The sequence below is a fragment of the Chlorocebus sabaeus genome, chromosome 21, assembly GCF_047675955.1.
Source record: "Chlorocebus sabaeus isolate Y175 chromosome 21, mChlSab1.0.hap1, whole genome shotgun sequence".
In the NCBI taxonomy this organism is placed as follows: Eukaryota; Metazoa; Chordata; class Mammalia; order Primates; family Cercopithecidae; genus Chlorocebus; species Chlorocebus sabaeus.
Genome location: NC_132924.1, coordinates 23,474,286 through 23,491,097, shown reverse-complemented (window position 1 = coordinate 23,491,097; position 16,812 = coordinate 23,474,286). Strand labels below are relative to the sequence as shown.

Below are 16,812 nucleotides of genomic sequence, written 5' to 3'. Positions count from 1 at the left end.
GAGGACTTGTGTGTGCCAGGTGCTATTAACTCATCTAATCCACATAACTTCAGGAAATGGGGCATTATAACTTCATTTTACACGAGGAGATTATGGCACATAGAGTTCCTGGAACTCATCTGAGGTCACACAGATACTAAACACCATACCCAGGATTCCTGGGACCAGAGAGCATGTGCTGAGCCTCTCCATCACACTGCCTCTCTGGTGTTAGGGCAGCTCTCCTGGGGGTATCGTGAGGATCAGGAAACACGGTGTCTGCAAAACACTCTAGAGCTGAGCTCGCACGGTACGCGTCACAGGAGATGGTGTCCTGTTGCCACTGGAATGTCCTAAACCAGCTTAATCTGGTGACTCTGGTGACACTTAAAACAGAAGCCACATGGGCCCCTTCATTTGGTTGTGATTCCTCTTAGAAGGTGTCATAGACACTAGCTCAGGGAAAGAAAGAGAAATGAGATGTTGGACCATTCTTACAACCAACACAGAATTCCATAGCCCAATTGCCATGAGGTTTCTTACCTTGGGTTTTCAATTCGATATCATCCAATTAAAATACACATGGACAAAAGTCAACTTTTCATTGTTTTAAATTTATTTTGCCTATTACAAAAAACACACCACATAATTCAACTAGCAAAGAAAGCTGCTTCAGGGCGTGTAAAATGAAAGGCTTCCAGGTAGTTACCTGATTAAAGAACTCTAAGGGAGGGACAAGGCTAGAAGCCACAGGCTGTCTACACTATGGCAGTGGCTATTTGGGTTGGCTGGAGGAGCTGTGGAGAGTATGGAGAGAGTGGTGCTGGAGACTGCCATGGCTATTCCTCATTGTCATCACAGAGTGAGGTTTTCCGTGTGCCCACTGGTTTGAAAACCATTTTACAACAATGATAGAATAGTACACACATGTGAACTGAAATAGCCCAAACCCGGAAAGGAAGCCCAACTAGATCCTCAGAAGACACTTCTAGGGACAATAACCGATGAGGAAAAGATGGTGTCCTTGTGCCACCGTCTGTTACGGTCTCTCTCCATTGCAGCAGACAGCCGTTCTTCTAAGCAGACAGACGGCGATGATGGCAAAATAGACCTCACTCTTGATGAGCAGGATGAGGTACATGTAATATGCAGAGGTGTTTGTGAGCTGCAGCAGTAGTGCATCTAAGAGAAATTTCACATGTTCTTTTTACAGAATGACATATATTAACGGGAGAGGGGTTCGCAAATACTTATTTCTGACGATTTACATTGAAGTGATATTCTACCACCACCAAAACCTAAAAGTAAGCATCTACTGCTACCACCACCACCAAGAGTCAGATAAGTCAGAGTTCAGCTTTCAAGTTGATTAACAACCTCTGCTAAATTCACGTAGAACATTCCAAGCTATTAAAAAGTAAGGTTGCATTGTAGGAAAGCAAAGAAAGTGGTTAATCCAGATTCGCTGATGTGTTAGGTAGCTGTGGCACACTCACCTGTCTTTCCTAAATGTCTCTGATTATGGCTATGTTATTACTGGGTGATTGCATTGAATATTATTTGAGGTTTTGCAAGATATATGTGCTGTCAAGGAATAAGTAAAGACAGTGGGGGTGGACCACCAGTGGCTACTCAACAAGCTATGAGGCTGAGTCTCTGCCTGCAGAAATTTCCATTTTACATGTTTTGTCTTCATGATGTCAGAACTCCAGAAACATCAGTACGTGGTGTGGAAAAGTGATGTGTTCATAACTCCCTGCCCTTCATCAAGTGAGATGTTACTGCCCCTCCTTGCCTGGTGTTGCAGCTTAAGTCAGAGCCCCTTGGTATTGGAAATAGAAGAAAGTTGAGCAGGGCTAGAGCCAATGCGTCTAGTCACATTCTTTGTGCGTATGTAGAGAGAAAAGGCCAGAAACAAGTACTCATTCTGTGTCTGCTAAATGAGATACCCTATGCTAGACATCTCACATTCATGCTGTTATCTCTTCAAAAACTGTGAATCTGATGTAATTATTTGTCGTTGGCTGATTAAAAAAGATGTAACTCACAAAATATAGGTCACTTACACCTAATCATTTAAAGAGCTGGAGTGAAGTTCACTCTGCAAAGCCCATGCACCCACCCATCCCCACATTATATCCTTTTTGCTTTGGGTTCCTGGCTTTGTAATTTCTTGCTATCTGACTCTATTGCAGAAAAATAATAGGAAACTTACTAAGTACATAAACTCTTTGTTTGATGGCCTGATTTGAAATCCCAGATTTAGCTGTGTGACATGTATAGGGATTTTTATAATTATTTGCTTTAAAGGGAGTGTAAATTGTGAGAAAAAAATAATGTACCATTTTATAGGGGTATTAAGAGGGTTATACAAGAAAATGCAGAACACAACTCAAGCCCTTCTGTGTAAAAAGCGCTTGATAAACACTAGTTCTTGTTATTAGCTACTAGCAAAGACCAAAGACTAAAACAAAACAACTCGAGAAGCAACATGGTATCATGTTTTCCCCAATCATTAAAACAAAAGATATGAGGCCGGGCACAGTGGCCCACATCTGTAATCCCAACACTTTGGGAGGGCGAGGGGGCAGATCACGAGGTCAGGAATTTGAGACTAGCCTGGCCAACATGGTGAAACCCCGACTCTACTAAAAATACAAAAATTAGCCAGGCATGGTGGCATGCGCCTGTAGTCCCAGCGACTTGAGAAGCTGAGGCAGGAGAATCACTTGAAGCTGGGAGGCAGAGGTTGTGGTGAGCTGAGATCATGACGGCACTACAGCCTGAGTGACAGAGCAAGACTCTGTCCAAAAAAAAAAAAAAAAAAGACACTTGGATGAATAAAATGTTTTTTGAAATAGTTAAAAGCATATCACTTTACCCTCTAATTTACAGTCATCTCATACCCCAAAGCAGTAGTTTGCTTTGTTAATACAACTCCTAGAAAAGGAGGGACTAATTTAAAATATCACAAGGTCCATTCTGCAGCATCCAACCTAACAAAATCCATTCCCTGATTTTTCAAGCCAGAGAAGTTCAAAAGTTAAAATGATCACGAGGAAGTAAAAAACACAAAAACTTACCATTTGCATCTTTTGAACAATTGTTTTTGGGATCCACTGTGGTGACATCTAGAATGAGAGCAAGTACTAGTCAATTATTCATGCCCATTATTTGTCAAGATGTGTGTGTATGTTTGTGTGTGTGTGTGTGTGTAATTAAATGAATATTGATAAAACCTGTCAACAGAGAGGCAGGACAGTTATGAAAAATATGAGCCCACAATTCCAGAAATAATTGGTCTAATTCTATGTGATTAGATAGATCTAATTCATATATTATGTTTTTGCACATCAATATGTCGAAGTTCATGAAGAATATATTTTTTTCTTTTTTATTCCAACTGGAGTGTAGTATCCAAGATCATTTGGTTTTCCTTCTGTATTCATAGTCTTAGCACAGTGTCTGCCACAAAGTATGTTTTTGATAAATATTTGTTCAATGGAAAAATAAACAGAACAAGTGGTTACTTTACAGCCTTTAACACACACTACTGACATAAGATCAGCAAAGAGATTAATTTGGGTTTTTTTTTTTTTTTTTTTTTTTTTTTTTTTTTTTTGAGGCAGTGTCTCACTGTTGCCCAGACTGGAGTGGAGTATAGTGTGGTGTCATCACGGCTCACTGAAGCCTCAAACTTCCCAGGCACAGGTGATCCTCCCATCTCAGCCTCTTGAGTAGCTGGGAGTACAGGCACATATCAGCACGCCCAGCTATTGTTTGTATGTTTTGTAGAGACAGGGTTTTGCCATGTTGCCCAGGCTGGTTCTGAACTCCTGGATTCAAGCAATCTTCCTCCCTTGTCCTCCCAAAATGCTGGGATTACAGGGATAAGACACCACACCCGGCCAAGAATTCTTTCAGTCCTAGAATCCATAACAGAATCTTACATGTTTGAAGGAGTCTGGCTTAGAAAAATTTCTCACCTAAGCAGAAAAAAGCAGTCATTCCTTTCCAAACCATGCATGTCCCCAACGTCCCCAGCAAATACCCATGATTTTCTGGAGGAATAGTGTTTCTGGACATAATAACAACCACATTAACAAAAGCTAATATCTACTGAGTATTCATTACTGTCTCAGGCACTATGTTAAATGCTTCCCATGCATTTTTTGTTTAATTCTCCAATAACACTGAAGTGAGTTGTATTATGTATGACCCCATGTTCTGAATGAGGAAATGAAGTTTAAAAAGTGCAGGCAACTTGCTGAGAGTCGTATCAGTGAACAACAGAGCCAGTATTCAGACAGTAGTCATAGGGAAAGAAAAGAAATTGGACATTTGAAAAGTACTTAGTAGAAATAATCCACAGAAATAGATAGAAAGTAATTTATAAAGAGACAATATAACGTCACCATTGTGTACTCTAAGAAAATCTCTGAGTATGTTAATTATTCTCAGCAAATGGTCTTTTTTATTACAGGAGCTTAGCATTTCAGTGCAATTCTTTCTGGGACGAGAAAGAGATGGGCCAAGTCACATTGATAGTTCTCTGAATAAAACCTGAGGTGAGAGTTGAATGTATCTGTGATGTTTAAAAAAAAAGGAAGACGCAAACATGCAAACAAAGACAACATATTTTAAAGCAGAAGAAAACAGAGTCGCATTGGTGTTTGGGTTTATTATTTTTCTAGTAGATGTGTTCTTATCTATACGGATATGATTCTGGTGTGCAGTTTTATGCACTCACTGAGATCTTTATTTCATGTATTCTCAAAAATGGACTTGAGGCATAGGTTTTGGGTAAGTCTCACGAATGCAAATGTTAGTTATCATGTCTGCATGCCCAAATATCTTTAAGGGCTGACTTTAATGGGTTTTCAATGTTTTCTTCTTTTCCTTAGGTTAATTTTATTTATTAAAAGATAAATGAAAATGACTATCACTTATTTCCATGCATTGATTGAGATAAAAAGAATAAAGTAACTATTCCTCATAATAAAATCTGTAAGAGTATCCTGAGTTCTCTCTCTCTCTCTCAATCAAGGTTGGTTGCAAATGTGGACCGGATTAGTTTTATCTCCTTTAAAAGCACTTCATTGATTATATAATATGATCACTTCCTTGTTATATTTTTAGCTTTTCTCAGAAGGAAACAAACTTCTAAGAAAGAGCATTAGAAATCTACTGTGGAATGACATTAAGAGCAGTGTCCTCCTTAACGTAGTTGCCTTGATAAGTGCATGAAAGACATTGTACTTTTAGGCCAGGCACAGTGACTGACGCCTATAATCCCAGCACTTGGCAGGCCAAGGCAGATTGATTACTTGAGATCAGGAGTTCGAGACCAGCGTGGCCAACATGGTGAAACCCCATCTCTACTAAAAATATGAAAATTAGCCAGGTGTGGTGGCAGACGCCTGTAATCCCAGCCAGTTGGGAGGCTTAGGTAAGAGAATTGCTTGAACCCGGGAGGTAGAAGTTGCAGTGAGCCGAGATGGTGCCACAGCACTCCTGCCTAGGCAACAACAGCGAAACTCTGTCTCAAAAAAAAAAAAAAAAAAAAAAAAAAAGCAGGTAGAAAGACATTTTACTTTTAGAATTTAGTGTAAAGGAAAACACGTTATAAAACTGTAACTTGTCGCCTGTATAATATTCACTGTCCTGGAACTTACTATATGTTTTATTTTGCCCTAATCACTGGAAAAATCAGATCACGTAAGCACAGTGGTAAGACTACCCTCAGGCTTTGCACATTTGCCTCCCCTTTGTGTCTCGGCAAAGGAAATAGAAAATTGGAACTGTTTTTAGATAAATATCATTTTGTCAACAATGAACCCATCGTTTTTAGGTTAAACTTTGTGGGTAGCAAGATTGAGGTGACTCTGCCTGCTTTAGTAGAACATTCCTGAAAGGCATATATTTGTTCTTATTTCCAGATCAAGTAAAGTCATCAAGAGAAGGGAGAACTATTTTTGAGCGTTTACCACTTGCTTCGTTGCTAGATGCTTCCGTGTATATTGTTTCCTTTAATCCATCTAACAACCCTAAAAACCAGCATGTGATTTCTTATTTTGGATAATGGAGCTGAGGCTGAGAAACCTTCAGTAACCTTTTCAATTTCATTTTCTCCAAAACCCACACCATTTTAATTCTATAGAAAAGTAGCAGGGCATTTATGCTACCATTAAATGTGACACCAATTAAGAAAGATTTATGCTTGTTTTTCATTAATAATGAAAGGAAAAAATGCAGGATTCCCTTTCAAAGACGTGTTCTGAGAGATGATATGTGTAAACACATACCTGTCTTTATTGGAGGAAAGATAATTTCTTGATCAACTCCATTTTTATTATTCTCATGTCTGACAATACATCTGTGCTCTTTATCCAGTGACTTTTCTGGCACCGTTAACCAGCTAAATTTCATGTATGTGTCGTTAGTCTTCACGGTGTTCCCCTCCTGGGATCCCAGAATCGTGTTGCTCTTCTTTTCTTGCCAATGTATCTTAATAACATCTGGGAAAAAATTCTCAAGAAGACAAAGGTATGTTCCAGCCTTATGGAGATTTGTTTCAGCAATGGAAGGAAGAAAAATAGTGGGCTTGGGTGAAACATCTGCATCAAGGTGTTTATCTATGGGGAGAAATGGAATATGAATTTAAAAGAATCATGAGAGAAACACACACATTGCACGGTTTGGAATGGCCTAGTACATAACAATAAAAAGAGACGGTGCCATTGAGCTAGTGTCCACCGGGGCCTTTCATCCAGGATAGGCTGCACAGTACTTATTACTGTGCTTATTTTACAGATGTTGAAAAGAGGATCAAAAAGTTAAATAACTTACCAAAAGTCACAGCTCTCAAGTGTCAGATGCTGGATGAAAACCTGGCCTTTGTTTATTCTGCACATGCTGTGAGGGAGTGTGATTTTTAACTGCCTCCTACCAAGGCTTCCAATGTTCATGAACATATTTATTTTATTTTTTATCTCTTTAGTTTCATTATAGTGAAGCATGTTTTCAAGGTGGATGGCAGGGGAAAGGGGAAAAAGATCAGATAACTTCAATGATCTCTCTACAGATGAGACTCTTTGGTCCTTTTCCCACTTCCGTTTTCCATCCTTTGTAACTTATGTTCTTTGACCAAATAACACACATTCTCATGTTCCACAATTTTGTGTCCTCCCACTCTTCATTTCACTGATTCTGTGATGCACCATATTTATCTGATTATTTATCTTATTTCTCATATGAATAAATGTCACATTTTAAAAATCTTACTATTTATCTTATTTCCCATATGAATAAATGTCAGTTTTTTGGTTTCTTTTTTGTTTTTTTGGTTTTTTGGGTTTTTTTTTGAGACTGGGCTTTTTCTGTCGCCCATGCTGGAATGCAGCAGCACAATCATGTCTCACTGCAGCCTCAACTTCCCAGGCTCAAGTGGTCCTCCCACCTCAGCCTCCCAAGTAGCTGGGACTACAGGCATGCACCACTATGTCTGGCTAATATTTGTATTTTGTAAAGACACATTTCACCATGTTGACCAGGCTGGTGTCAAACTCCTGCACTCAAGTCATCTGCCTGTCGCAGCCTCCCGAAGTGTGGGGATTAGAGGTATGAGCCACCATGCCTAGCCATTTTGTTCACTTTTATTTTTAACAATACACAGTCACTTGTTTTAGTGAGAATCTACTTCCACGTGTACGTACTGTCTATCAAGTTGACCATGTAGCTTCAATGTATATACCATGAGCAGTCCTCCTAGTTAATATCTATCTTTATATAACATCTCAATTTCACGTCTGCACCCTCCAAGTTTTGGGGTGGAGCAGTATTTACAGCTGTACCTCCAGATTATTCACCATCTCTTGAATTTAGAAACAAAAATGGCAACATTTCCAAAACTCTTATTAAACATTTTTATTGATTATTTTCAGAGATACTCTTGCGTTAATCTTATCCAGTAATACACTTATCAGAATTTTATGTATTCCCCTACCTTTTTATCCTACATTTGGAGATAAAATTTTAACCTGTGCTCCTTGCCAGGTAATCACAGGCCTTTTTCCTTCTCCTTTCCTTGGAGCTTTTGATCATCTGTATTTATTTAATGGTCAAGCTCAAATAAGACACTAGGAATGGCGATCACGTTTGCAAATCCTAGCTCTGTGATAGGGACACCTACATACTAAATTTATATAGACAGAAAGAAACTGCCAGAACATAAAATGAGGCTTTCTTTCCCAAAATTTTCTCTCACAACAGGGGGCGGGGGGTGCCTTATGAATGGTACAGTCTTTGTGTAACCTCTCATATTAAAAAATGTTCTTCAAATACTCTGCTTTGATCCAGAAGGACTAACAGGACGAGATATCAACATGAAATGAACTCAGTGAATGCTAGTTTGGGGCGATAGCACTGGTAAAAGGAAAGAAAAAGCAAAGAAATGTATCATGAATTTGGTCATTATTACTTGGGGCTAAGGTCCCTGTAGTTTTTACTTACTTCATACAAATGTAGAATAACAGAATAAATCGGAAAAAATAATTTCCTTTTATTTTGTGAGTGGATAATTGTTTCTCAGAATAAAATATTCAGGGACACCATCATATGAGGAATCCAAAATGGACACTGAGAACTGAGATGCCTTAGAAAGTTGCTCTAAGGTAGTTGCTTTAGATGCATGTGAAGCATCAAAACAAAATCTTTAATGAAATATAAGGGCACCAAAGCCAATATTTCTCAACTGATATTGGTATTGACGTAATCTTTAACTTTGTAGGTATGATCCAGTTAAGAAATTAAATGTTATAAGTAGACATTTGACTATTTTACCTATATCCCTATAAATTTACATATGCAAGTTGGGAGAGGGGAAATACATATTTTCTTAAACTTATATAAATTTTCTCTGGAAAATGAAAAATCACCTTGTATTCAAGCAGATCATATATAAGATAATACATAAAACATTCTAATTACTTTTAGAAGCAGGTACAATTAGTTTTTTAGAAATAGAAAGCATTTTACAAATAGTGATATTTGTTCTGAAGTGAGTTGTTGAATAGATGGGGTTGATACATTTATCTATATTCCTGAGTGTATAAAGACCTCTCATGGGTAGTAACTTGAATTCTGGAAGAGGAATTAATATTTCTATCACCTACCAAGTGCCAGGCATTCTGGTGGGTAATTTCCATATTTAATTTCATGTAATATATACAATATTCCTTCGAGATAAATAATCTCCATTACTTTCATTGTACAGATCAACTTGAAATCAGAACTTTCAACTTTGCTCTGTTATTGCAAAATATTAAGGACATTTGAAAAGAATGGTTATGAAGTAGTGTGAAGTGAAAAAGCCAGATCTATTATTGTGTGTCTAGTCTATGATTCCAACTTTGTAAAGCAAACAAACAAAAAGCATAGAAAAAATGTTTAAATAAAAGTTAACAGATAATGTGATGAGGGTCAATATCAAATTATAATTTTTTGTTTATTTTTGTGTTTTCCAATTTTTCTATAATGAACCAGCATTTTTATAATTTGAATACTTGGTGAATCAAAATACACTTCCTAAAGAACAGTTACATAGAAAGTGGCAGCCCCAGGAGTCATCAAGAAACAAAGTCCATACCTTTTCCTGCACTGCACTTTCCTGAAAAATCACTTCTCAGAAAACTACAAATTATGACTTTGATTGCTACCATTCACGTTAAGTCAACTGGATAAAAGAGAATCAAAAGGTCACTTTTTAACTTATAAGTTAATTTTATCATATCATCTCAAGCATTAAAGAAATAAAACTATAAAACTGCTTTCATTTTTTTCAATGCTTTATCAACTTTGTGAATATTCTCTGAAAACGTTCATTTCAGTGGATGTAATAGACCAAGAATATCTTTATGAGATGTTTTCTCTCATCCAGGCAAAATTACATCTTTAAGCTTAAGCTAACAAATAATAAACAAACTCATTGGACCAATTTAAATAACAACAAATGCAGCTTATGTCACTTTTAAATATGGTCACACCGTGAAATATTTTTACATTTGATAGTAATCATTCTTTGGTCAAATTATCAAATATTTCATCTTTCAGTGACCAAATGAGGAGGGTAGCTGAATTTTTTTTTTTTTTTTTTTTTTTTACTTTTTTTACTTTTTTCCATTGGTTATTTTTAGAATTGAAGAAACAAAATCTCTAAACTAAACTTGTTCACAAAACTTTCAACAGAGAGATACCAGTGGAACATAAGGCCTCCATCCTTTAGAGATTTGCAGTTGGTCTAAGCTCCTTAGTAATGTCTCCCATGCTAGGGCAGGAAAAGTTCTGACTCCCATGGCATGAACCAAGTCACCTGACCTCTCTGGAGATTTCACCATGATCAGTGACCAAACCAGGGGGGAATCCTAGAAACCTGAGCCAGCTCCTGCATGCCTGCCTCCCATCCCTTCTCTACATTGCAAAATTTAAAGAAAACTTACCTGTAATGATGAGCTTTGTTCCGGGACCAAATAGCTTGACTTTTCTGCCAAACTGTTGCCCACCACCTGAGAAGCCTTTACAAGAATTTACCTTTGTGTTTGTCTTAAAATTTTGCCAGCATTTTTTTCAATATTTACATAAAGACATAAAAATTGGCTGACATTAAGTCAAGACAAAGGTCAAACAAAATCATAATAGTTCTGAAGGCAATCAAGAATTTAAGAACTGACCTCACCCTGCCCTGGGCACTTTGGGTTATGTACATTCTCTCCTTGTATCACATACATTAGAGAGTCTGATTTTAACTTTTCTCATGATTTTACCTGAATCTTCTAAATATTCCCTAAAGAGTTTTCATGTATACAATTTGTCTTAAGTGTAATTTAGAGTTAATATTTCCTTAATTTTCAAAGACAGACAGTAATAGGATTCTTATGTTTGACATTCAGTAAATACTCAATATGATTTATAGGTATTTTGTGATTCATATGTGTGGAGGGATGGGTATCTAGATTGATTCTAAATTAACTTCCTTTTGGCCAGGCACGGTGACTCACGCCTGTAATCCTAGCACTTTGGGAGGCTGAGGCAGGTGGATCACTTGCGCTCAGGAGTTCAAAACCAGCCTGGCCAACATGGTAAAATCCCATCTCTACTAAAAATACAAAAAAAAAAAAAAAAATTAGTTGGGCTTGGTGGCAGGTGCCTGTAATCCTAGCTACTTAGGAGGTGGAAGCAGAAGAATCTCTTGAACCTGGGAAGCGGAGGCTGCAGTGAGCAGAAATGGTGCCACTGCACTCTAGCTGGGTGACAGAGCGAGACTCCATCTCAAAAAATAAAAATAAAAATAAATAGAGTAACTTCTTTTTAGAATCCAGTTCTCATTGATAGAATACCAGATAAGTTGTTACAAAATATGAATTCTTAATGATGATTCATTGCTGAAAGACTACTCCTTTTGACTTGAAAATACCCTTACAGTTTCATTGAATTAAATCGTGTGCTACTCCACAGAGAATCCAAGGCAGCTCTGAGTTACGCAACTTAGCACTGCAATACAGCATAGCTGCAATAGCTCCTTCATCAGTTTCAACATATCTAGCAAATTTGATGCCAATACAGAAAGACAACTGAGCGGAATGATGTCAAAACGACTCATTCTATAGAAATACCGTAAAAATTATATTTTGAATATTTAATGCATGCATATTCCATATGACTTTTTGGAGGAGAGAGAGGTCATTTCAGTGCCATAATTAGAAATAGAATAATTATATTAATATACAAATAGTAATACAAATTGGAAGTTGGTACTAGAAAAATAGTCACCTAAAAAGTCCATTCATAGGGTCAAGCTACAGAAGAGGAAATATTCAAAGTATAAAACTATGACTTAATAATGCTAAATATCACATAAGGGTCCAGACCAGGCACTTGGAAACAGATAGCCTTAGCTAGATCCCAGTCGTTGCCACAGTGACTAATCATGTGACTTTAAGAAAGTAACTGCTCTTCTCTAGACCTCAGTTTCCTCATCTGTGAAATGGGACTAAGAGGACCTCTGGCATAGGTCTGATGAGGAAGGAGATAAAGCACTGAAGCTATTTACCATGGTGTCTGGCTCTCAATAAACTGCACTAATGTTAATTTTCTCCTTAAAGGAACAATATCGGGTCATTTTATCAAATCCACCCACCAAACACAATACATAGATCTTACAAGCAATAACTGCTACCTAAATTAAGAAAGAAAACGAGCTCATGAACCCAAGACCTTCTGCTTCTCCGGCAGCCACAGGCCAAAGAACATGGGCAGGGCCCAACCAAACCAGAATCTAGAACACTTATCTGCCAGACTGGCAGCTTCTGAGTGTTGAGACTGTGCTTCTTTGCCCTTTTATCTCCAGCATTCAGAACAAAAACTATTTTCAGTAACTATTTGCTGAGAGGATGAATGAAGAAATGAAGATGTAAAATTAGGAAGACTCTTTTCATTGACCTTGGAGCTGACATGGCTGGTTGAACTTACAAATTCTATTAAACTGGGCCATTTCCAGGTGATATAACAAGAGTCCCAATAGCATAAATTTTGACAGACTTCAGCCTCCCTCAAAGAAACTAGAGCACTAATAAGTGGGATATATCGACGTTCTATAGTAATTTACTATACTAAGTAATTTTTTTCCGTACTGTTTCTCAGGATGAGATCAAAATCAATAACATGGATTTGGCAGGCTAGCAGAAGAAGGAAGAACTATGTTGTATCTCAAAATACAGAGAAGAAGTAATTAATAAAGTTCCATTTTTATGTCTCTCGCTTAAAAGACCTACAAAAAATTATCTTGGATGAAGGATTTGCAGCAATGGTTTACAGACATGGTCCTCAAATCATTTTAATTTCTCTCCAGAGTCTACCGTGTGTGTGTGTGTGTGTGTGTGTGTGTGTGTGTGTTAGGTATGTGTGTATTCTAAAAGTAGAATTTTAATCCACTTACAGACAGGGAAGGGAAGATATCATGTACAAAATCGTTTTGTTTCCATATTCAGCTAACCTGAAAAATTGCTATTCGTATACTGAGGCCAGGGATGTGACAGATTCAGATAAGGTTGATCATTTTTTTCTAAAAAGTATCTATCTGTTTTTCATTACTGGGATAACAACAGAAAAAAAAATTACTTACCAGGCGAAGTTACTATAAGCTTAGTCCCTTCAGCAAATATCTTGATCCAACCAGTGCTATCACACTGGTCTAAGCTTCTACAAAAATCTCAGCCTTCTGATCCTCATGACATGACCAGCAATCCAACAATTTTGAAGTAGCAATTTGATCTTCTGGCTTTTTTGGAAGTCCTTGAATATAGGTTTTGTGACATCTGATAGTTTGTACTTTTTCCTCATAAATTACCTGTTTTCTTCTAAGGCAGTAATTCTTGAAAAGCACCAACAGAAAAGGGAAATGGAAAAAAAAAGCAGGAAGAGAAAACAGCAGGCTCAGTGGGTCAACCCATTGCTTTTCTAAATTACCAGGAAAAGTATTCAGAGAACTGTATTTTTTTTTTTTTTTAATTTCCAGGTGTTCAATTGTGTTGAAACTGCTTTGAGATTACATCAAAGGAAAAGCCCTTCTGTTTCCACAAACACCAGGGCCTCTCTGTTGGCAATTGGGAAGATACTTCTGAAAGGAGGAACTCTTCAGTAACTGACAATGCAAATGTGTCAGTGCAGATATACTTGAGAAATTTGAACAAAGGTCTCCACTTTCAAAAAGCCGCTTTTATCATTTGGCAACACGATGCTTTACCAAGGCAATGCCAAATGAGAAAATGTGTTCTGCAATGACTTATTATTTCTCCCGGAATAACAGAAGAAATTTGTAGAATTCTATCTCCCATGAAATAATAGATTATTTAATTATACTGAGGCATGACACCCCCCCCCAAAAATCGAGCTATCTGATATGTTGAAAAATCTACCGTCTTAAGCCGGGGTCTGCTGTGTGATCTCCTGAGTACAGAAGAGGTATTCAGTTGCAAGGACTGAGGAGGACAGGTCTGACGACCTCCATGTCCACTCCAGCTCCACCCTGCTCCAGCCTAAGTCCCCTGAGTCCTCATTCAGGAAGGTATAAATGAGGTCACAGAGGGCACCTGTCCATACACGGTGGCTCACAGCCCCCAAGCTAATGGAGAGGACAATGGGGCTGGGTGAAAATTATGTTTGAAAGGGTTTCTTTTTAATAGAAAATTCAAAATTATTATGTGGTGCTGTCAATGACCCTTTACACCTGTGATAGACGGAATGATGGCTACTCAGTCTCTTTTGTTCTCTGGCCTTCCATATTCCAGGACCATGAGGGGAAGCATCAGGAGTCTTAGCAGCTGTCAATATTCAAGAACCATGGAGGATTTTAGTAATAAAATGTGAAAAAGTAATGAATTATAAAATCTTTTATTAAATTTACCAAAAAAAAAAAAACAAGAACGATATGAAGAACACAGTATTTAGTTTCCCTAAGGACATAAGATAAAACCTAAATACATGGAGAAACATACACTGTTGAATAAAAAGCTTCTGTCATAATGAGGCCAATACACCCTAAATTCATCTATAAATTTCCAGCAATTCCAGTCAGAATTACTACGACATGTTGTTGTTGTTCTAGGGTGTGAGGTTTAATGTTGGGCCAGATAAGCTGATTTTAAATTCTAAAGAATGAATAACTATGAGATGATTGAAAAATAATTTTCTGAAAAATGGTACAGTGAATAGATATTTGGCATAGTAGATCTTAATTCTCATCATATAGCTACTGAGATAATATGATAATGATATAAGAATAATGAAATAGACAAAATAAATTCTCCAGAAAATGTGTCAAATATGTGTGCCTATTTAAAACAAACTGCAGCATTTTTAAATTGAAAGGAAAGGATGAGTTGCTTGGAAATGGGCATTAGGAAAATAATTACCTAAGAAAATAAAAATATCACTGTACCTTATCCCAGATAACAAAGGGTCAAAATATATTAAAACTAAAATTACAAAGCTACACGTGGCCAGAAGGAACATGTAGGATAATAATTGATTAAACGGGTATGGGATGGAAATGGGGTAGGAGAAACTTAACACATTAATTTTTAAGAAGTAAGAATTTGGACAATTTTCTATTTCATAGTATTTTCAAATAAACGTATTTGAAAGAAGAATAGACAATGATGACTTGCTAAAAAATTTAGAGAAGAAAGTGACATGATCACATTTGCACTTTAGGAAGATATATGCGTGAGCAGAAAGCAAGGGTGCTGCCTGGGACAGCAATTTGTGTGAAGCAGATGGTTTTATAGCTGGTCGTCATAAGCCAATAAGAGGCTTATGCGTTGTTGCAGAGATGGTGGAGATGGACAGAGTGGCTGGAGCAATAAACATTAACAAGTTTACTCGAGTTTTTAAAAGATTCTTATGAAATAAATTATTATCTCAGGAAGTTGGGAATGAAGAAAAAGACACTTTAAAATTGGAAAACCCAGGTTCAGATTCCAGTTCTTCCACTCCTGGTGTTGTGCCCTTGGGCACAGACACATCTCAGAGTCTTGGTTTCCTCACCTTTTAAATGGAGAGGATTAGACCTAATTCCCAGGACTTTTGTGAGATATTTATAATAGAGCCAGGGACACAGGAGGTGCTAAAAACTGATTGGTTTTCTCTTATCGTTTATGCAATAATTCAGAGAGACTTCACTTCGTAAGGTAGAATGAAAACATCTTATTTCTGTGTCTTTTTATCTGAAAATTATAAGTTATTATTACTTCGGACTGTCAGTTGCCCTTTACACCTGTCATAGATGGGATGATGTCCACTCAATCCCTTTTTGTCCTCTGCTTTTCCTTATTCCAAGACCATGTGGGGAAGTATCAGAAGTCTTAGAAGCTGTCTACATTTCAACAGCCATGAAAGATTTAAGTAATAAAATGTAAAAATGTAAGTAATGAATTATAACATTTTTTATTAAGTTTACAAAAAAAACAAAAACTATGTGAAGACCATAATGTTCAGTTCTACTAAAGGCATAAAATGAAACCTGAATGAATGTGTATAAAGATGAGCAATTTTGCCTCTAACCTTATGTTTTGGAACACACACATCCCCCCGCCACATTTGTCATGTCTTGAGTTAACAAACTGAGGCAACTTAAATCCTGCTTCCAAGAAGATGGGTTATGAATGAACAAATACATAAATAACAAGTAAGTCAAGTGAGGTAAAGCACAAGTTGGCACTGCATTGCTTGAAGTTTTGCATCACTTTTTCAAATTTGATGATAACAACTTTCATAGAGAACAGCTTCAACCAAATTTGTTTGGCCATCAAAAGATATGAAGACATATCTCACATTTCATTTCAGGGTTTGGTGGCCAACATGAACCAAAATAATAATTTGCACTATTTTTCACATTGATTTGTCTTTTAGAAATTTTAATGGATCTTAATTAAATCAGGTACAGAAGTAAGTTAAGACACTTCCAAGAGAGACCACTGTCTGAAGCAAAATAAACACATTATCTGACATGTACAAGAGATAAAAAAAAATCACATACTGACCATCTGTGGACCACTAACTTTCACAAATTAGCATAATTTGATTTCACATATGTCATCACTTAGATGATATCAGATATGTTACGATATAGTCCAGTGGATCTTCACTTGTTTCTGAAAACACCGGGGCAGTGTTTGGGAGAGGCCAGGTCACTGCACTTTCAATCAGTCTCCCTTTTAGCAATTGTGCCACCTGCCTTCATTCTTAACCTGATGATTTAGTCTTTTAGGGTTTCTTTTG

General features: G+C 37.1%; 1 protein-coding gene across 1 annotated transcript in view; it reads right to left on the bottom strand.

The window, feature by feature from the left end:
• Positions 1-577: 577 nt before the first annotated feature.
• LOC103227327 (T cell receptor gamma constant 1) overlaps positions 578-16,812 on the bottom strand; it is a 57,585-nt gene continuing 41,350 nt past the window's right edge. The window contains exons 3-6 of the mRNA XM_073008953.1: positions 10,476-10,541; positions 6,285-6,614; positions 3,063-3,110; positions 578-1,161 (exon numbers count right to left, since the gene is read on the bottom strand). Coding sequence (XP_072865054.1) covers positions 1,019-1,161; positions 3,063-3,110; positions 6,285-6,614; positions 10,476-10,541 — 587 coding nt within the window. The 3' untranslated portion in view covers positions 578-1,018. The remainder of the gene's footprint in view (positions 1,162-3,062; positions 3,111-6,284; positions 6,615-10,475; positions 10,542-16,812) is intronic.